This window comes from Pongo pygmaeus, chromosome 4, assembly GCF_028885625.2.
Source record: "Pongo pygmaeus isolate AG05252 chromosome 4, NHGRI_mPonPyg2-v2.0_pri, whole genome shotgun sequence".
Lineage (NCBI taxonomy): Eukaryota > Metazoa > Chordata > Mammalia > Primates > Hominidae > Pongo > Pongo pygmaeus.
In genome coordinates, this window is record NC_072377.2 from 78,779,363 (window position 1) to 78,800,982 (window position 21,620).

The window sequence follows — 21,620 nt, forward strand, 5'->3', positions numbered from 1 at the left end:
TGGCTCTGTTGCCCAGGCTGGAGTGCAGTGGCACGATCTTGGCTCACTGCAAGCTCCGCCTCCCAGGTTCAGCTACTCTCCTGCCTCAGCCTCCCAAGTAGCTGAGACTACAGGTACCTGCCATCATTCCCAGCTAATTTTTTTTTTTTTTGGTATTTTCAGTAGAGTCGGGGTTTCACTGTGTTAGCCAGGATGATCTCGATCTCCTGACCTCATGATCTGCCTGCCTCGGCCTCCCAAAGGACTGGGATTACAGGCGTGAGCCACCGTGCCTGGCCAAGTGGTTTCACTTTAAGTGGTCTTTTCCCTCTATAAAAAACCAGCAGGTTCATCACTTTAATAATTCTGTTTCCTTTCTTCCATTTTGTGACCATATGATCTTGATAATTTGTCTATTCTTTTTCAATTTAAATACTGTAAAGGCCAAAGTGCTTCTAACATGGTTTGGCTTTGAGTCCCCACTCAAATCTCATGTTGAATTGTAATCCCCAGTGTTGGAGGTGGGGTCTGGTGGGAGGTGATTGAATCATGAGGGTGGTTTCTAATGGTTTAGCCCCATCCCCCTAGTGCTGTCTCTTGACAGAGTCCTCACAAGATCTGGTGGTTTAAAAGTGTGTAGCATCACCCCCTTCCCTCTCTCTCTCTGCCCCACCATGTGAATAAGTGCCTACTACCCTTCACCTTCCGCCATGATTTTAAGTTTCCTGAGGTCTCCTCAGTCATGCTTCCTGTATAGCTTGCAGAACTGTGAGTCAATCAAACCTTTTTTCTTCATAAAGTACTCAGCCTCAGGTAGTTTTTTATAGCAATGCAAGAACAAACTAATACAGCTTCTTTCAGCCAAAAGAAGCCACATCGGACATTAGCTCACCCACTCTGGTATATTCTTAATCATTAATTCACATCTCTTAGCAGATCATAAATTCAGTAATAACAGCCTCCACATGGCCATGTGTAGGCTGAAAACAGCAAGAATATCCTTTCACAAAATTACATTAAAAAGTTACCAGGCTCTTAAAATATCTAGAGATAGATAAATAGGTATCAATGAGGGATCCAAGGAATTTTTTATATTGTTCTTCATGGTTTCCTTAACTATTTTTTCAAACCAATAATCATTACTGAAGAGGTTCCAAGATGGCTGAATAGGAACAGCTCCAGTCTACAGCTCCCAGCATGAGTGACGCAGAAGATGGTTGATTTCTGCATTTCCAACAGAGGTACCAGGTTCATCTCACTGGGGCTTGTCGGACAGAGGGTGCAGCCCACAGAGTGTGAGCCGAAGCAGGGCAGGGCATCACCTTACCCAGGAAGTGCAAGGGGTCAGGGAATTCCCTTTCCTAGCCAAGGGAAGTCATGACAGATGGCACCTGGAGAATCGGGACACTCCCACCCTAATACTGAGCTTTTCCAATGGTCATAGTGTGTCCAGAATTGGTGGGTTCTTGGTCTCTCTGACTTCAAGAATGAAGCCGCGGACCCTCACAGCAAGTGTCACAGTTCTTAAAGATGGCGTGTCCAGAGTTTGTTCCTTCTGATGTTCGGACATGTCCAGAGTTTCTTCCTACTGGTGGGTTCTTGGTCTCACTGACCTCAGGAGTGAAGCCGCAGACCTTTGCAGTGAGTGTTACAGCTCTTAAAGGTGGCACGTCTGGAGTTGTTTGTTCCTCCCAGTGGGTTTGTGGTCTCACTGGCTTCAGGAGTGAAGCTGCAGACCTTCACTGTGAGTGTTACAGCTCATAAAGGTAGTGCAGACCCAAAGAGTGAGCAGCAGCAAGATTTATTGCAAAGAGCAAAAGAACAAAGCTTTCACAGTGTGGAAAGGGACCTGAGTGGGTTGCTACTGCTGGCTCTGGTGGCCTGCTTTTATTCCCTTATCTGGCCCCACCCACATCCTACTGATTGATCCATTTTAAAGAGAGCTGATTGGTCCATTTTACAGAGAGCTGATTGGTCCATTTTACAGAGAGCTGATTGGTCTGTTTTGACAGAGCGCTGATTGGTGCGTTTACAAACCTTTAGCTAGACGTAGAGCGCTGATTGGTGCATTTACAATCCTTTAGGTAGACACAAAAGTTCTCCAAGTCCCCACCAGATTATCTAGACACAGAGTGCTGATTGGTGCATTTACAAACCTTTAGCTAGATACAGAGTGCTGATTGGTGCGTTTACAAACCTTTAGCTAGACAGAAAAGTTCTCCAGGTCCCCACCCAATTAGCTAGACACAGAGCGCTGACTGGTGTGTTTACAATCCTTTAGCTAGACAGAAAAGTTCTCCAAGTTCCCACCTGTCCCAGAAGCCCAGCCAGCTTCACCTCTCACTGGCACTCACCAGGGACTTTGCAGCACCTAGCCCGGGCACTCTGGTAGCCCAGAGGGAGCTCATCCCACACAACCAAGAGGAAAAGAAGGGAAGTGAGAAAGAGATGGAGAACCACCATCTTGGCCAACAACCCCACGAAGAGGGAACGGTGGTCAACGCATGGGACCCAGCCTCCTATCAAGCCCAGCAGGCACCGGCCAGCTGTGCCAAGTGCAGGGTCTACTGAGCCCATGCCCACCCAGATCCCTCACTGGCCTGCGAGCACCGCACGCAGCCCCAGCTCCCAGCTGCGCCTCTCCCTCCACAGCTCCCCATGAGTAGAGGGAGTGGGCTCCATGCTCTGCCAACCCCAGAAAGGGGCCCCCACAGTGCAACGGCAGGCTGAAGGGCCCCTGGAGTGTGGCAAGAGTGGATGCCGAGGCCAAGGAGGCACCGAGAGCGAGCGAGGGCTGCTAGCATGTTATCACCTCTCATTAGCAAACAGCACACCAGGAGATTATATCCTGCGCCTGGGTCAGAGGGTCCCACGCCCACAAAGCCTCACTCACTGCTAGCACAGCAGTCTGAGATCAAACTGCAAGGCGGCAGCAAGGCTGGGGGAGGGGTGTCTGCCATTGCTGAGGCTTCAGAAGGTAAACAAAGCGGCTGGGAGGCTCGAAATGGATGGAGCCCACCGCAGCTCAAGGAAGGATGCCTACCTCTGTAGACTCCACCTCCGGGGGCAAGGCATAGCTGAACAAACAACAGCAGAAACTTCTGCAGACTTAAACGTCCCTGTCTGACAGCTTTGGAGAGAGTAGTGGTTCTTCCAGCATGGAGTTTGAGATCTGAGAATGGACAGACTGCCTCCTCAAGTGGGTCCCTGACCCCCAAGTAGCGTAACTGGGAGGCACCTCCCATTAGGGGCCGACTGACACCTCATACTGCCGGGTGCCCCTCTGAGACAAAGCTTCCAGAGGAAGGATCAGGCAGCAACATTTGCCGTTCTGCAATACTGGCTGTTCTGCAGCCTCCGCTGGTGATACCCAGGCAAACAGGGTCTGGAGTGGACCTCCAGCAAACTCCCAACAGACCTGCAGCTGAGGGTCCTGACTGTTAGAAGGAAAACTAACAAACAGAAAGGACATCCACACCAAAACCCCATCTGTATGTCACCATCATCAAAGACCAAAGGTAGATAAAACCACAAAGATGGGGAGAAACCAGAGCAGAAAAGCTGAAGATTCTAAAAATCAGAGCACCTCTTCTCCTCCAAAGGAACACAGCTCCTCAACAGCAATGGAGCAAAGATGGACAGAGAATGACTTTGACGAGTTGAGGGAAGAAGGCTTCAGACGATCGGTAATAACAAACTTCTCTGAGCTAAAGGAGGATGCTCAAACTCATCGCAAAGAAGCTAAAACCCTTGAAAGAAGATTAGACGAATGGCTAACTAGAATAAACAGCATAGAGAAGACCTTAAATAACCTGATGGAGCTGAAAACCATGGCACAAGAACTACAGGACGCATGCACAAGCTTCAGTAGCCCATTGAATCAACTGGAAAAAGGGTATCAGTGATTGAAGATCAAATGAATGAAATGAAGCAAGAAGTTTAGAGAAAAAAAGAGTAAAAAGAAACGAACAAAGCCTCCAAGAAATATGGGACTACGTGAAAAGACCAAATATACATCTGATCGGTGTACCTGAGAGTGACGGGAGAATGGAACCAAGTTGGAAAACACTCTTCAGGATATTATCCAGGAGAACTTCCCCAATCTCGCAAGGCAGGCCAACATTCAAATTCAGGAAATACAGAGAACGCCACAAAGATACTCCTCAAGAGGAGCAACTCCAAGACACATCATTGTCAGATTCACCAAAGTTGAAATGAAGGAAAAAATGTTAAGGGCAGCCACAGAGAAAGGTCAAGTTACCCACAAAGGGAAGCCCATCAGACTAACAGTGGATCTCTTGGCAGAAACTCTACAAGCCACAAGAGAGTGGGGGCCAATATTCAACATTCTTAAAGAAAAGAATTTTCAACCCAGAATTTCATATCCAGCCAAACTAAGCTTCATAAGTGAAGAAGAAACAAAATCCTTCACAGACAAGCAAATGCTGAGAGATTTTGTCACCACCAGACCTGCCTTACAAGAGCTCCTGAAGGAAGCACTAAACATGGAAAGGAACAGCCGGTACCAGCCACTGCAAAAACATGCCAAATTGTAAAGACCGTCAATGTTAGGAAGAAACTGCATCAACTAACGAGCAAAATAACCAGCTAATAACATCATAATGACAGGATCAAATTCACACATAACTATATTAACCTTAAATGTAAATGAGCTAAATGCTCCAATTAAAAGACACAGATTGGCAAATTGCATAGAGTCAAGACCCATCATTGTGCTCTATTCAAGAGACCCATCTCACGTGCAGAGACACACATAGGCTCAAAATAAAAGGATGGAGGAAGATCTACCGAGCAAATGGAAAACAAAAAAAAGGCAAGGATTGCAATTCTAGTCTCTGGTAAAACAGACTTTAAACCAACAAAGACCAAAAGAGACAAAGAAGGCCATTACATAATGGTAAAGGGATCAATTCGCAAGAAGAGCTAACTATCCTAAATATATATGCACCCAATACAGGAGCACCCAGATTCATAAAGCAAGTCCACAAAGAGACTTAGACTCTCACACAATAATAAGGGGAGATTTTAACACCCCACTGTCAACATTAGACAGATCAACAAGACAGAAAGTTAACAAGGATATCCAGGAATTGAACTCAGCTCTGCATCAAGCGGACCTAATAGACATCTACAGAACTCTCCACCCCAAATCAACAGAATATACATTCTTCTCAGCACCAGATCGCACTTATTCCAAACTTGACCACATAGTTGGAAGTAAAGCACTCCTCAGCAAATATAAAAGAATGGAAATTATAACAAACTGTCTCTCAGACCACAGTGCAATCAAACTAGAACTCAGGATTAAGAAACTCACTCAAAACCGCTCAACTACATGGAAACTGAACAACCTGCTCCTGAATGACTACTGGGTACATAACGAAATGAAGGCAGAAATGAAGTTCTTGGAAACCAATGAGAACAAAGACACTACATACCAGAATCTCTGGGACACATTTAAAGCAGTGTGTAGAGGGAAATTTATAGCACTAAATGCCCACAAGAGAAAGCAGGAAAGATCAAAATTGATACCCTAACATCACAATTAAAAGAACTAGAGAAACAAGAGCAAACACATTCAAGAGCTAGCAGAAGGCAAGAAATAACTAATATCAGAGAAGAACTGAAGGAGATAGAGATACAAAAAAACCCTTCAAAATATTAATGAATCCAGGAGCTGGTTTTTTGAAAAGATCAACAAAATTGATAAACCACTAGGAAAACTAATAAACAAGAAAAGGGAGAAGAATCAAATAGACGCAATAAAAATGATAAAGGGGATATCACCACCGATTCCACAGAAATACAAACTACCATCAGAGAATACTATAAACACTTCTGCACAAATAAACTAGAAAATCTAGAAGAAATGGATAAATTCCTCGACACATACACCCTCCCAGGACTAAACCAGGAAGAAGTTGAATCCCTGAATAGACCAATAACAGGCTCTGAAATTGAGGCAATAATTAATAGCCTACCAACCAAAAAAAGTCCAGGACCAGACGGATTCACAGCCGAATTCTACCAGAGGTACAAGGAGGAGCTGGTACCATTCCTTCTGAAACTATTCCAATCAATAGAAAAAGAGGGAATCCTCCCTAACTCATTTGATGAGGCCAGCATCATCCTGATACCAAAGCCTGTTGTGTCTCTACACAACAAAAAAAGAGAATTTTAGACCAATATCCCTGATGAACTTCAATGCAAAATCCTCAATAAAATACTGGCACACCGAATCCAGCAGCACATCAAAAAGCTTATCCACCATGATCAAGTGGGCTTCATCCCTGGGATGCAAGGCTGGATCAACATATGCAAATCCATAAACGTAATCAATCATATAAACAGAACCAAAGACAAAAACCCCATGATTATCTCAATAGATGCAGAGAAGGCCTGCGACAAAAGTCAACAGCCCTTCATGCTAAAAACTCTCAATAAACTAGGTATTGATGGGACGTATCTCAAAATAATAAGAGCTATTTATGACAAACCCACAGCCAATATCACACTGAATGGGCAAAAACTGGAAGCATTCCCTTTGAAAACTGGCACAAGACAGGGATGCCCTCTCTCACTACTCCTATTCAACATACTTTTGGAAGTTCTGGCCAGGGCAATTAGGCAGGAGAAAGAAATAAAGGGTATTCAATTAGGAAAAGAGGAAGTCAAATTGTCCCTGTTTGCAGATGACATGATTGTATATCTAGAAAACCCATCGTCTCAGCCCAAAATCTCCTTAAGCTGATAAGCAACTTCAGCAAAGTCTCAGGATACAAAATCAATGTGCAAAAATCACAAGCATTCTTATACACCAATAACAGTCAAAGAGAGAGCCAAATCATGAATGAACTCCCATTCACAATTGCTTCCAAGAGAATAAAATACCTAGGAATCCAACTTACAAGGGATGTGAAGGGCCTCTTCAAGGAGAACTACAAACCACTGCTCAACGAAATAAAAGAGGACACAAATGGAAGAACATTCCATGCTCATGGATAGGAAGAATCAATATTGTTAAAATGGCCATACTGCCCAAGGTAATTTATAGATTCAATGCCATCCCCATCAAGCTACCAATGACTTTCTTCACAGAACTGGAAAAAACTACTTTAAAGTTCATATATGGAACCAAAAAAGAGCCCGCATAGCCAAGAGAATCCTAAGCCAAAAGAACAAAGCTGGAAGCATCATGCTATCTGACTTCAAACTATACTACAAGGCTACAGTAACCAAAACAGCATGGTACTGGTACCAAAACAGATATATAGACTAATGGAACAGAACAGAGCCCTCAGAAATAATACCACACACCTACAACCATCTGATCTTTGACAAACCTGACAAAAACAAGAAATGGGGAAAGGATTCCCTGTTTAGTCAATGGTGTTGGGAAAACTGGCTAGCCATATGCAGAAAGCTGAAACTGGATCCCTTCCTTACACCTTATACAAAAATTAATTCAAGATGGATTAAAGACTTAAATGTAGACCTAAAACCATAAAAACCCCAGAAGAAAACCTAGGCAATACCATTCAAGACATAGCAATGGCAAGGGCTTCATGACTAAATCACCAAAAGCAATGGCAACAAAAGCCAAAATTGACAAATGGGATCTAATTAAACTAAAGAGCTCCTGCACAGCAAAAGAAACTACCATCAGAGTGAACAGGCAACCTACAGAATGGGAGAAAACTTTTAGAATCTACCCATCTGACAAAGGGCTAATATCCAGACTCTACAAAGAACTTAAACAAATTTACAAGAAAAAATCAAACAACCCCATGAAAAAGTGGGTGAAGGATATGAACAGATACTTCTCAAAAGAAGACATTTATGCAGCCAACAGGCACATGAAAAAAAGCTCATCATCACTGGCCATCAGAGAAATGAAAATCAAAACCACAATGAGATACCATCTCACACCAGTTAAAATGGCAATCATTAAAAACTCAGGAAACAACAGGTGCTGGAGAGGATGTGGAGAAATAGGAACACTTTTACACTGTTGTTGGGACTGTAAACTAGTTCAACCATTGTGGAAGACAGTGTGGCGATTCCTCAAGGATCTAGAACCAGAAATACCATTTGACCTAGAAATACCATTTGACCTAGCCATCCAATTACTGGGTATATGCCCAAAGGATTATAAATCATGCTGCTATAAAGACACATGCACACGTATGTTTATTGTGGCACTATTCACAATAGCAAAGACATGGAACCAACCCAAATGTCCATCAATGATAGAGTGGATTAAGAAAATGTGGCACATATACAGCATGGAATACTATGCAGCCATAAAAAAGGATGAGTTCATGTCCTTTGCAGGAACATGGATGAATCTGGAAACCATCATTCTGAGCAAACTATCACAAGGACAGAAAACCAAACACCGCATGTTCTCACTCATAGGTGGGAACTGAACAATGAGAACACTTGGACACAGGGTGGGGAACATCACACACCAGGGCTGTCATGGGGTGGGTGTAGTGGGGAGGGATAGCATTAGGAGATATACCTAATGTAAATGATGAGTTGATGGGTGCAGCACACCAACATGGCACATGTACACCTATGTAACAAACCTGCACGTTGTGCACATGTACCCTAGAACTTAAAGTATAATAATAAAAAAAGTAGATACTTTAATTAAAAATATTTTATTATAAAACAAATAGTAACAATAGAAAAAATTATTACTGAAGTCTATATTGTCTATGGATAACAATAAGAGTTTTCTCCTATGCTTTGTCAAACAGAAAGATGAGTGTAAACATCTGAAGAATCTTAAGGTCGAGATTTGAAAGTCAGTGTCATTGAAATAATGACCCTCGTAATCTTTTCTTGTGATATTTTTACAATGGCTGCTTGATAAAGAAAAACAAAGGAGAAAAAGATACAACAAACACCCTGAAAACAAATGATTCATGTTTTTACCCCTAACCCACTGAGAAATTTTGAGTTAAAAAAATCTAGCTGTCACACGTATCGTCACTATAATTAGACTCTTCTATGCACAACAGCAAATTATCTTAGACAATTAAAAATATAATGTATTAGATTTATGGGCTGTGTTTACTTTTACTCTCTTCTGACTTGCATGTATTTTGTGATGAAGAAATAATGGAAAAATGATTCATTAGGATACGTAGATTTTCTAATCCATATATATTATTGTATCTTCATTTGTAATTTGAAGCAGGTTTTTAAAAAATCACTTGTTTTACAGAATCATTTTAGTTCTCAGTTTAAAATATCTTCATTTTCTTCATCCATTTTCCTAAGAAAAAGTAGTAAGATCTTAATGTGAAGTGCACTGTACCTTTAAATGATTGTTTGCAACAGCATCATGTAAGGGCAGAATTCCATCTATATTTTCACAATTAACCTTTGCACCAGCTTTTAATAACTCTACAATTATATCAATAGATCCTTCATTAGATGCCTCATGAAGTGGTGTCCAACCTAAAAAAAGAAAAAGAAAAAAAAACTCTGCTTCATGCGAATCAATACTCATGTAATATCTGTATTACTAAGGTTTTGTTGCATTAATGCAATATCCATATTGATTCATATGTATATACGAAGTACTGAACAAGAAATAATACTAAAAACTATGGACTGAAAATTTATGTTTCATTTTTGAAAACAAATTGGTCTCATCACAAATATTTGTTGATATAAATGCCAAAGCAAAAGACTCACAGAATGCAAAACACAATGAGAGTAAATACTACTCATTTTGATTTGTTTCAACTCAGATATTAAAACGTCTGACTTTCCTATGTGTATCTTTGCATTGCCACAATTCTTTTTAAAATGACACCTGGTTTAATTAACCTTTGAGTTTTTCCCTGTGGAATTCTTCAGAGAAGATTCTTTTGTGCTTAAGCAAAATGTTAGGTAAATTTTTCATAGTTTTAGAATAAAAATAGAGAAAAAAAAGAACAGTATAAAAGAAGGAGAAAAGAGAAGAAGGGATAGGAGAATGAGAAAATTCTGCATTCTCACCAAACTTGAGGCTTCCAAGGAAAAGGCCTAACTCCCTTTACTCCCCATTCTGTCTACCCTCTCTGATGCTCCCAAATGGATGTTAAAAACTGTTTCAAAGGAAAAAGGTCTTTTAACAATGATAAATCTTAGTATTCAACTAAACACTAATATAATATAAAAAAGATTGTTCAAAGTTATTACTTACATATCAGCCAGGAACAAATTGGAGGGGGCAGGAGGTGTTGAAATGTGTATTTCAGTGAGTTCAAATTATAAAGGTAATTAAATTAAAATGATCCAAACCTGCATTATCATTTAGATTCACATCTGCTCCAGATTCTATCAGGGCTTTCACTAGGGACAGATTTCCTCTTCTGGCAGCTAAATGAAGCTGGCTTTCCCCTCTGGCATTCCTCTTGTTGATCCCACCTGTTTTCATTCCTATAAATTTGCCAAACAAGAGGTTTATTTTCTGCCAAATGCTGATTGTTATAAAGGATCTTAGAAAATACATAACAACTTCCTCAAAATACCACACTACACAGAAACATATATCAATTAATGTTATCATTGCTGTTATTGTTTTAATATATAATTTGTGAAGAAATAATAAGCATCTAAGCACATTACTTTGTATTCATTCTAGCAGTTGATTAATCACTCTATCAAACACTTGATTAAAACAAATTAACTTGCTTCAGTTCTATCTACACTCATCTAATTCTCAGTAGTCCTTTAACAATAAATAATATTTTTCTCAAGATAACTGAGATATTATAAAAAATCATCTTTCTACAGCCATTCTGTATCTCAGTGGGTGTATTCCTGATCACATAGGTGCCAAGTAACAAACTATGGCCTATGTTTTTCTGTTTTTCTTTCACAAAATGTGCTGTAAAATATCATTAACCAAATATTTTGTTTTTTAAATCTCTTCCTTGCAATACAAGTTAGACTTAAGTTGGAACTAAAAGTAATGTACAGATCATGTTTTCCCCCTATTTCCTGCCAAAACCATGCTAAAATGACAGTAAAAGAAATTTTAAAGTACCATATTAAAAAAATGAAAGAGGAAACAATAAAGGACAAAGACTTCAACAAATTTGAGGGAATTAGAAAGTCAATGATGGAGAAGAGTGAACTGACTTGGCAGAATGGGGAATGCTCCAACACAAGTGCCTGCAAAGGGAATTGTAGAGAGAGCCAATCTGGACTCACGCACTCCACACTTGGGGAAATGAGGCACTATGGAAGGCAGGTGTATGGAACAGTGGGGGTGGGCGCTGGGCAGTTGGTTAATATCTTTTATATAAGATCTTTTACATAGAAAAGTTGGGACTCCAAGTTTCCTTCCCCAACCCTCAACTGACTAGCAACCACTCCTCTTATCCCAGATCTCCAACCCAAAGCCAGGAACCTGAAGGTTTGTTTTCTATAGAAACTGCATCAGGGCCAGGCACGGTGGCTGATGTCTGTAATCCCAGCATTCTACTAAAAATACAAAAATTAGCCGGGCATAGGTGGTGGATGCCTGTAATCACAGCTACTCTGGAGACTGAGGGAGGAGAATCACTAGAACCTGGAAGGTGGAGGTCGCCCTGAACCAAGATTGCACCACTGCACTCCAGCCTGGGTGACAGAGATACACTCCATCTCAAAAAAAAAAAAAAAAAAAAGAAAGAAAGAAACTGCATTAGAGAAGCTTCAGACTGAGATGCAAAGCAAAATAAAGGGATAGGGTGAAGAAACAGAAAATATTCGTTAAATCAGTGGTATCAGCACCATGGAGGAAACTTGTTAGAAATGCAAATTCCCCAGTCCACTCCAAACTTACTTTGGAGGACAGACTAAAATGGCTCCTAATGATCCTCACCATCTGGTATTTATGACTTTGTGTACTCTTCTTCTCTTGAATAGCTTGCTTCTAACCAATAGAATATTTCCATATTGAGGGTATTTCATTCAACTGATTAGGTTAAAAGACATTGTAACATTTTCTGTCCTGCTAGCAGACTTGCTGTATTGCCTTCAGCTTGTACGCTTTGATGATGCAAGTAGCCATGTTGGAAAAGCCCACTGAGCAAGAAACTGAGGCTGGCCACCAGCCAATCACCAGTGAGGAACTGAGGCCCTCAGCCAACCATCCTCAAGAAACTGAATTCTGCCAACAATCACATGAGCTTGAAAATGTATCCTTCCCTAGTAGAGCCTTCAGATGAGACCCCAGTCCTGGCCAACACTTTGCTGCCTATGAACAATTCTGTTAGAGGTCCCAACTAAGCCATGCCTGATTCCTGACCTACAGAAAGTATGAGATAATAAGTGTGTAATAGAGACAACTAACACACCTACTGAATCAGATTCTTTGAGGGTAGGGCCCAGCAATCTGTGTTTTAACAAGCTTTTCAGGTAATTCTGATGCAAACTAAGGTTTGAGAATCACTGCATTAAACTTTGGGACAATCTTCTTGCTCTACTTCCTAAATGTCATCAACCATGCATATGGTTTCAGGGCAAGAGATAAAAAGATTAGAGAACTGTTCTCTAAAAAATGGATTCTTGGGTTATATGAATCACAGGGAAGAATGAGTCTCATATATCTCTTCCACTGGCACCCAGCCAAAAACATATTGCTCTTTAGAGATTAGCAATCCAAAATTCTTTATTGGAAGAATTAAAAACTTATGTGTGTGTATATATATATATACATATGAGAGAGAGAGAATATATTTGAAAATTATATCTAAGATTGCAGGCCTGCAGACTGCAAGTTTGAATAGAAAAATCTCTCCCAGCTGGGCACAGTGCCTCACCCTTGTAATCCTTGCACTCTGGGAGGCTGAGGCAGGAGGAGTTTGAGACTAGCCTGGGCAACATAGGGAGATGACATTTCTTAAAAAAATTTAAAAATTAGTGGGGTGAGTGAGCCAAGATCGCGCCACTGCACTCCAGCCTGGGTGACAGAGCGAGACTCCGTCTCAAAAAAAAACAACAAAAAAAAATTAGCGGGGTGTGGTGGCATGTAGTCCCAGTTACTGAGGGATGCTGGGGTGGGAGAATCATGTGAGCTGGGGAGGTCAAGGCTGCAGTGAACTGTGATTGTGCCACTGCTCCCTAGCCTGGGTGACAGACAAGACCCTGTCTCAAACAACAACAACAACAAACTCTCCCAATAATTCTTACTGTGGATGGTATAAATTCTTGTTCTTGGTGTGTCTGTAGCAAAGAAGGTAGCCATGTAATATACATTTTGGAGCAAAAACTCAAAAACTTCTCAATGTTACTAACATCATAAGTTTGTACAGCATTTGACTAAAAATGTAAAATAACAAAATCTGACGGAAATTCAAAAGGAAACAAATAGTACTCATCCTAAACCTCTTCAGAAACTCCACTGTAGTTTAGAATCTGATGTTACTATTAATAAGTATAATGCTATTAAATACTTGGATTTCTCTCCATTATGTGACCAGTTTTTTCTTCTCAGAAGCTTTCAGGATCTTCTCTTTATTCCTGTTCTGAAATTTCAGTGAGGTGCCTTGTTCACTGTACTAGACACTAAGTGGTACTTTCAATATGGAAATGCCTATCTCATTTCTTGTATTCTTTCTTTAATGATTTCTTCTACCGTTCACTTGCTATTCTCCCTGGATTTCCTGGAGTGATCTTTAATTTTCTTATCTTTTCTCTCCTATTTTCAGCTTTTTCTTCTTTTGTCCTTAGTAGACTTGTAAAGCTTTGCCTTGTAACCCTGCTGTACATATCTATATATTATCTATTTATTTAAATTTCTGTTTTCAACAACTAAAAGCTCTGTATTGTTCTCTTATTGTTCCCTCTTTTCTATATCTTTTTGGAAAAAATATTAGATGTTTCTTGATTCTTGTATAGTTTCTGTTTCTTCTGGGTTCCTTTGGTCTGCTTAGTTTACTTTGATATCTTTCATATTGGTGTTTTCTGCAAATACTTGTCGATCCTTGACTATCTGTTCATTCATATTTTAGTGAGGAAAACTAAAATCCTAATTGGAAATCTGTGGAGGGTGAGGGAAATGTGGCAGAACTCGGGCATAGTTGAATTCACTGTTGGGTGATCAGGAGGAGGTAAGCCTGCCATAGTTTTAGGGAATCCCAGATGTCACTATCTAAAATTCTTACCTCTGGAGCAGTTCAATTCTCTGCTCAAGTGGCTTACAGTCTGGTGGAATAATAGACATGTTAAAAATTACATTTAAATATGATTAAGTGCTGCTAGAGAGGTGGGAAGTTTCCTGTGGTAGCTGTAACTAATTACCACAAACTGTGTGACTTAAAACAACAGAATGTATTCTCTCATAATTTGGAAACCAGAAATCAATATCAAAGTGTCAACAGGGCTGTACTCCCTCTGGAAGCTCTAGGAGAGAATCTTTCTGTGCCTCTTCTAGCTTCTGATGGCTGTCAGCATTCCTTGGTTTCCTTGGCTGTGGCTACATTGCTCCTTTGCCTTCATCTCATCATTTTTTCTGTGTATTTCAAATCTCCCTGTGTTTCTCTCATAAGGACACAGTAATTAGATTTAGGGCCCACCTGGATAATCCAGGATGGTCTCCTTATCTTAGGGTTCTTTTTTTTGTTTGTTTGTTTGTTTGTTTTATTATTATTATACTTTAGGTTTTAGGGTACATGTGCGCAACGTGCAGGTAAGTTACATATGTATACATGTGCCATGCTGGTGCGCTGCACCCACTAACTCGTCATCTAGCATTAGGTGTATCTCCCAATGCTATCCCTCCCCCCTCCCCCCACCCCACAACAGTCCCCAGAGTGTGATGTTCCCCTTCCTGTGTCCATGTGTTCTCATTGTTCAATTCCCACCTATGAGTGAGAATATGAACATATGCAAAGAAGGTAATAGGCATGCTTTTACTATATAAGCATGCCTTATATAGTAATAGTCACAAACTACAGGGATTAGGACAGGGCATGTTTTGGGGGGGCCAGCATTCAACCCACTATAGGAGGTATGTATAAGAAGGATTTCAGTTTACATGAGAGGGAGAAAATGAAAGAATATTCATAGAGAATGCCTAATTCAGTGTCCTTCCTACCTCTTAACAGACAGTATGTAAATCAACATTCAGTGAATAACGTTTAACCTGAAGTGGTCCAGCCTATTGTTTATGACAGAACTATCTCCAAGAACTATCAAAGGATGTTTAGCTTGTCCATACTGTGAAACACACAGTTCACTCATCTGACACAAAACAAACTAATGGCTATGTTACTTTAATTTCCCTTATGTTAAAAGGGCTGAATGGAAGTATCTAAAGAATCTGATACATTTCACGCCTGCTGTCCCCACTGAATATTCTTGCTGTGTCTGCAGTTTACCTTATCTCCTCTAATATAATAAACTAGAAGTCATAGAAAGAAATATGACATGAATATACTTAAAGATTATTGGATTATCAAGTGGTGCCTTAACACCAAATATCGCTGAAATAGTCATATAAGTCAGTGAATAACTACAAAAAGAAACAATATATCTGAAAGTTTAGAAATTCCTTGAAGTAGAGTGAATTGCTGGGCTTGATTTTGTAAACTTTAACCTATACAATTATAGGAATACAAACCTAGGTTGCAGGTAGTTTTTAAGAAACTTTGTCTTTTTCTGAAATTCTGAACTGTTTTGTGTTCTTGGCTATTAGTAGGCATGTGAATTTCTGACTCCGTTTTTTCTTTTATCTCCTCACAATTTCTTATAGTTATTTCATCTCCACTGATGTTATTAGTTAATTCCTCATCTGAAACAAACATTTTACAGTATCAGTGTTGTTGTTCTCCTACCTGGTTGTACAATTAGAAAATAAAATTTCTAATTTTTTAAAGTTTCTGTTCCACACTGGACTGTTTAAGAAAATGGAAGCTTTTAAAAATGTTTTGATGTAACACACAAAAAGTTTGCTGGCTGCAGCTCTGATGGGAATATAGTAGATAGTTGAAATGAATAGACCTAACAATTTCCTGCTATCAAAATGTTGTTAGGTTTCCTGATGCTAAATAAATACTATATTAAAAAGGAATAGAAAGAGTGATAGAAATACTGTTTATTCAATCAATGGGGAAAGGATTCCCTATTTAATAAATGGTGTTGGGAAAACAGGCTAGCCATATGCAGAAAACTGAAACTGGACCCCTTCCTTACCCTTAGGGGACAAAAATTAACTCAAGATGGATTAAAGACTTAAATGTAAGACCTAAAACCATAAAAACCCTAGAAGAAAACCTAGGCAATACCATTCAGGACATAGGCACGGGCAAAGACTTCATGACTAAAACACCAAAAGCAATGGCAACAAAAGCCAAAATTGATAAATGGGATCTAATTAAACTAAAGAGCTTCTGCACAGCAAAAGAAACTATCATCAGAGTGAACAGGCAACCTACCGAACGGAAGAAAATTTTTGCGATCTATCCATCTGACAAAGGGCTAATATCCAGAATTTACAAGGAACAAATTTACAAGAAAAAAACAAACAACCCCATCAAAAAGTGGGCAAATGATATGAACAGACACTTCTCAAAAGAAGACATTTATGTGGCCAAAAAACATGAAAAAAAGCTCATCATCACTGGTCATTAGAGAAATGCAAATCAAAGCCACAATGAGATACCATCTCACGCCAGTTAGAATGGCGATCATTAAAAAGTCATGAAACAACAGATGCTAGAGAGGATGTGGAGAAATAGGAGTGCTTTTACACTGTTGGTGGGAGTGTAAATTAGTTCAACCATTGCGGAGGACAGTACAGTGATTCCTCAAGGATCTCGAACCAGAAATACCATTTGACCCATCAATCCCATTACTGGGTATATACCCAAAGGCTTATAAATCATTCTACTATAAAGACACATGTACATGTATGTTTATTGTGGCACTGTTCACAATACCAAAGACCTGAAACCAACCCAAACGCCCATCAGTGATAGACTGGATAAAAAAATGTGGCACATATACACCATGGAATACTATGCAGCCATAAAAAGGGATGAGTTCATGTCCTTTTCAGGGACATGAATGAAGCTGGAAACCATCATTCTCAGCAAGCTAACACAGGAACAGAAAAGCAGACACCACATGTTCTCACTCATAAGTGGGAACTGAACAATGAGAACACATGGGGAGGGGAACATCACACACCAGGGCCTGTCATGGGGTTGGGGGGCCACTGGTGGGATAGCATTAGGAGAAATACCTAATGTAGACGATGGGTTGATGGGTGCAGCAAACCACCATGGCACATATATACCTATGTAACAAATCTGCACATTCTACACATGTATCCCAGAACTTAAAGTATAATAATAATTATAAAAAAAACTACTGTTTATTACCGTCAGTCAATATCAGCTTAGCAACCATCTTTGATAACATCGTTTTGACTTTCAAAGTAATCACTATTACTTAACTACTAGGTTTAGTGGCATCTCAAAATATGGTCTACATATCCTCATTCTTCTCAGTTTGGCCATCGGTTGAATACAATTTGGTTGGAAATTTCTATAAAAATAAGTAAATCTATAGGAAATATGTACAGATTAAGCAATAAATACCTGGTTTGTGAGAAATTTCCTTCTTTTCTTTTTGACTAAGTTGTGAGATGTTGGCCAATTCTTTACTCATATTGTCAGTGGAATGAGAATCTATATCGTGTATAGTCTCACTTTCTAGATGGTTTTGTCTCCTTTTTTCAACTTTAGTTGTTTCTATTACTTGAGAATGAACAACTATGGATAAAGGCTCATTTGAATAAATTATCTTTTGGTCTCTGTCAATGTAATTCCTTTCAGTGTCACAATTCTTTGCCACCTTCTCCACAATATGTGTATCTGTTTGATTCATTAAAAAAGTTGGTGCTCTGGGAATACAATCCTGTGGCTTTTTGAATAGCTCCACATGATTAGTCAACTTTGAAGCCTCATGTGTCGAAAGTGTTCTCATACAAGCCAGGGAATTTTGCTCAGGATTGCCATTTGAGTGATCAAAAGAAGGTCCAAATATGCATTGTTCATAATTTGCAACATGTTCAGAAATAACTGCATTATCTGAATGAGAAAAATTAACAGCTTCCTGTTCTGGAAGTGTGGTTAGGCTGACTGCTTTTAACTCATTTTCCTGTGAAAGATGATCTTCAGAAAGTAAAAACTGTTGAAAACCCATTTCTTTTTTATTTGTTAAATTCTCCTTAAAATTATAGTGTTTTTTGCCACCTGTAGAACACAACACCTTTTTAGATGTTATAGCCTTCTCAGAGGTAGAGCAATCATCATCATCATCATTATCAGAATTTCCCTTTACAAAGGATAGGAAAGAATTTTCCCATTTGTTAAATCTCTCATCTTTTGGGACCAAGTTGCTGTTTTCATGAGATTTGTAAAGTACATGGTGTTGTTCCTGGAGAGTGTGAGGCTGCTTATCTGTAGTAACAACTGGTAACCTGATTTCTTTATGTAATGAAAGTCCTGGGAAAGAAACAGCTTCAGTTTGGTCAACAGATTCTAATTCCAAGCATTGAACTTCTTGACTATCTGATAAATCCAGGTTCTGGATGTGTATCTCTTTGGAAACTGAACAAGCCTCAGTACTGTTATCTAATCCATTTTTCAGGCTTGACAGAGTTAAGCTGGAAGTTTCACACAATTCTTCTGGAAGGTCATTAAGGGTTTCTGGAATATGCTGCTGATAGGTAACCAATCTGTTTACTCTCCTGGAAGGAGAGACAGCTAGTGTCTTTCTTGGATTACAGTCTACATCATCTACTTGGGTCCTTTTATGTTGTGTTTTTCTTCTTCCTATACGTTTTGGCATGTTTGTATTGGGATCTTTGACGTTATGGAGATTGCCCTTTCTGAGTCCTGTAGAGTATATCTGGTTAAGAGTTGACTGTTTATGCTTGGATTTACCAAATTTTGTGTTTTGGGGATCTTTTTGGTAATATTCATATACATCTTCTTTATTTATAAATAAACTCTCTTTGCTTCCTTTATTGACTTTTACATGTTCCAGCTTCTGTCTGTTGGAATTTTCACTATAAACATGCCAAATGTGACTTTTAGAACTGAACTTTGGTTTCTATAGAAAAAAATACATAGTTAGCTTTAATTTTCAGTGGTAGTACTATATCAATTCAATCTGGATTATTGATAAATCAACTATTATTTGATTCAAACTACTATTTTCTAATTCAATCTAACCACAGATCCTGCTGGGATATAGCCAACCTGATATTTCAGAAATGCAGACTAATAGAAGAAAGGCAAATGTAATAGATTTAGACTCAGTATGTATACTAATCTTTATTTTCTACTGCAGATTTTAATTCCTTCTTGCCAGTATTGTAGCACTACTAATCTTATTAAACATAATAAAAAATTTTAATCTACTTAATTTTTATAGGCTTTTAAATTAATCAGATCAAAGTTTCCTTTACAAGGAAACTCTGTGTTGGTGTACATCTTTCATGTCTAGTGGATTGGTGCTATTCCTTTCAGTTGTAAACAGCAAGAGAAAATTGAAGAAAGCAGATTCCAGTAGTCAGACTCTAAACTTTACAAGAAGATTTACACAAATGCTTTAGAAACACTCTCCTCTCCCAATTGTTATACAGGTGGAGCTAGAATTAGGGGTTTCTTCTTCTATTATCCGGGAGAACTATGGGATGGAAGCAGAAAAATTGACTTAAAAACAGGAAGAAAGATATGCTCTTCAACTGGTCTGTATGAAAAAATTATTATGGGCTGCTAAGATTAAAACAGGAACACAGCTTCCTCTCATTCACCACAACTCAAGTACCAGATGAAGAGTAACTGCCCACGATGTAAAGTTTGAAGAGATGGGCTAAAACCTTTGACTCCTTCCTGTACTATGCTTAGGCCACAGAAAATTAGACATGGTTGATAAACCTTAAGCTCCATAAAGATGAGGAGGAAGGAAATGGTTACCAACATATTAGCGTGCCCAGATATGCTACAAACTAACAGCCCAGAACCCTCTGATTCTCATGCAATTATTCTAGTGTCTTAAAAGCAAATGTGAGGTCATTATTACTAAAGCTTCAGCAGTCTTTCTCTTCCCTTTGACAATCTATGAAACAACCAGAAGTTACATCCCTATAAAAATGTTTATTACTAAACATAGATATACCTTGTGTTGGTACACATCCTCTATGTCTAGTGGGTCAATGCTACTCCTTTGAGCTGTAAACAAAAAGAGAAAATCAATGAAAACAGCTTCTAGTGTTTAGACTTTAGACTTCTAAAACCCACGAGTCCTTTGCCACAAGAAAACCAAGTGGAATAAGTGAAATTATGCAAACATTTTATATTAAAATTGGCACATATAACATTCCTATAAGTTCCATATTAGAAATCAAATACTATCTTAAGAGAGCTAAAACATTTCCATAGGGAAAGCAAAACAGATCTAACAAAATAACTAATACTGAAGATTGGCACTAAACTCAGTATTTATTTTCCCCACAGATATATCCAGATATGACCTCTTTATTCAATAGATTATGTAACTGTGTGCAAGCTACTTTTATAAGGTGAAAAATTATTTTATAATTAATTAGATTATCATCTCCTAATATGCCTGCTTAATAAGGTCCTAATTGAATGCTGCATTCTCTTCAAAGTAAAACATACACAGATGGAAAAGGCCAATCATCTTGTGAATGCACAGGGGGAAAAAGATTATTTTTAAAAAGCCTAAGTTGATAATAAAAGGAATGTATTTTAGTGTCTCTTCATAGCCTCCTTTATGTACTGAAAGTAGCATTACAGTTAACTATATATGCATTTGGCTACAAAAGATAAAAACCTAGGAACAATGGCTTACACACAGGAAATATTCAAAGAATATTTGACAGAGGAAGGAATAAATGAATGAACATCTTGTATGTGATACATAACACAAATTTCCCTAAATATAAGCTAGCAGTGTAAAATATTTTAATGAGGATGTAATTCGAAAACAGAGCAATTTAATTTATTTCTTGGGGATAAGTTTCATGATAGCAATCAAATTATGAGCTGCATAATGAAGTATGACATTGATTCATTCACATTATACAGGTGAAAAAGTCAAACATAATGTCCTTTTACCAAGCAAAAAGGTGCTATTCCTATGGAGCACCGTCTCTGGGGACTCACTCCAGAGTTTCAGTCTTGATTCTCATCTGCTTACGAGCTGGCTGACCTTGAGCAAATTTCTTAATGTCTCTGCCTCCATAAAATGCCCATAAATGAAAGCTAATAATAGTTTCAACCTTACAGAATGGTGAAGATTAAATTATATAATCCATGTAAAGTGTTTACATGAATCCTAGGTATAGAGAAAGTGCTCCATTATTATTGTTATTATTATTTTCTAAGAGCAAAAGGACACTATACCTTCTCCAAACCTTCGATCTTAAATAATAGAGTAGAAAAATCATATTTTCCAGAAACCACCCTGCAAGGGACATGGTTCCTAAGAGAATCTGGAAGGAAGAACAGGGCTTCATTTTCTCTCAGTTTTAAGACTTTACATTCCCTAATACAACCAACTTAATACCCAGGCATAAATTCTGAGGTGGT

At 38.9% G+C, this 21,620-nt stretch overlaps 1 protein-coding gene across 3 annotated transcripts in view; it reads right to left on the minus strand.

Annotated features, from left to right (window-relative positions):
- The window catches only part of ANKRD31 (ankyrin repeat domain 31), a 174,833-nt gene that overhangs the window by 65,580 nt on the left and 87,633 nt on the right, over nucleotides 1–21,620 (minus strand). For 2 of the 3 annotated variants that reach the window (XM_054488523.1, XM_054488524.1), the window contains exons 13-17: nucleotides 20,185–20,237; nucleotides 17,595–19,113; nucleotides 15,614–15,784; nucleotides 10,303–10,440; nucleotides 9,329–9,471 (exon numbers count right to left, since the gene is read on the minus strand). In XM_054488523.1, the coding sequence (XP_054344498.1) occupies nucleotides 9,329–9,471; nucleotides 10,303–10,440; nucleotides 15,614–15,784; nucleotides 17,595–19,113; nucleotides 20,185–20,237 (2,024 nt within the window). The remainder of the gene's footprint in view (nucleotides 1–9,328; nucleotides 9,472–10,302; nucleotides 10,441–15,613; nucleotides 15,785–17,594; nucleotides 19,114–20,184; nucleotides 20,238–21,620) is intronic. The other variant, XM_054488525.2, reaches the window with a different exon arrangement.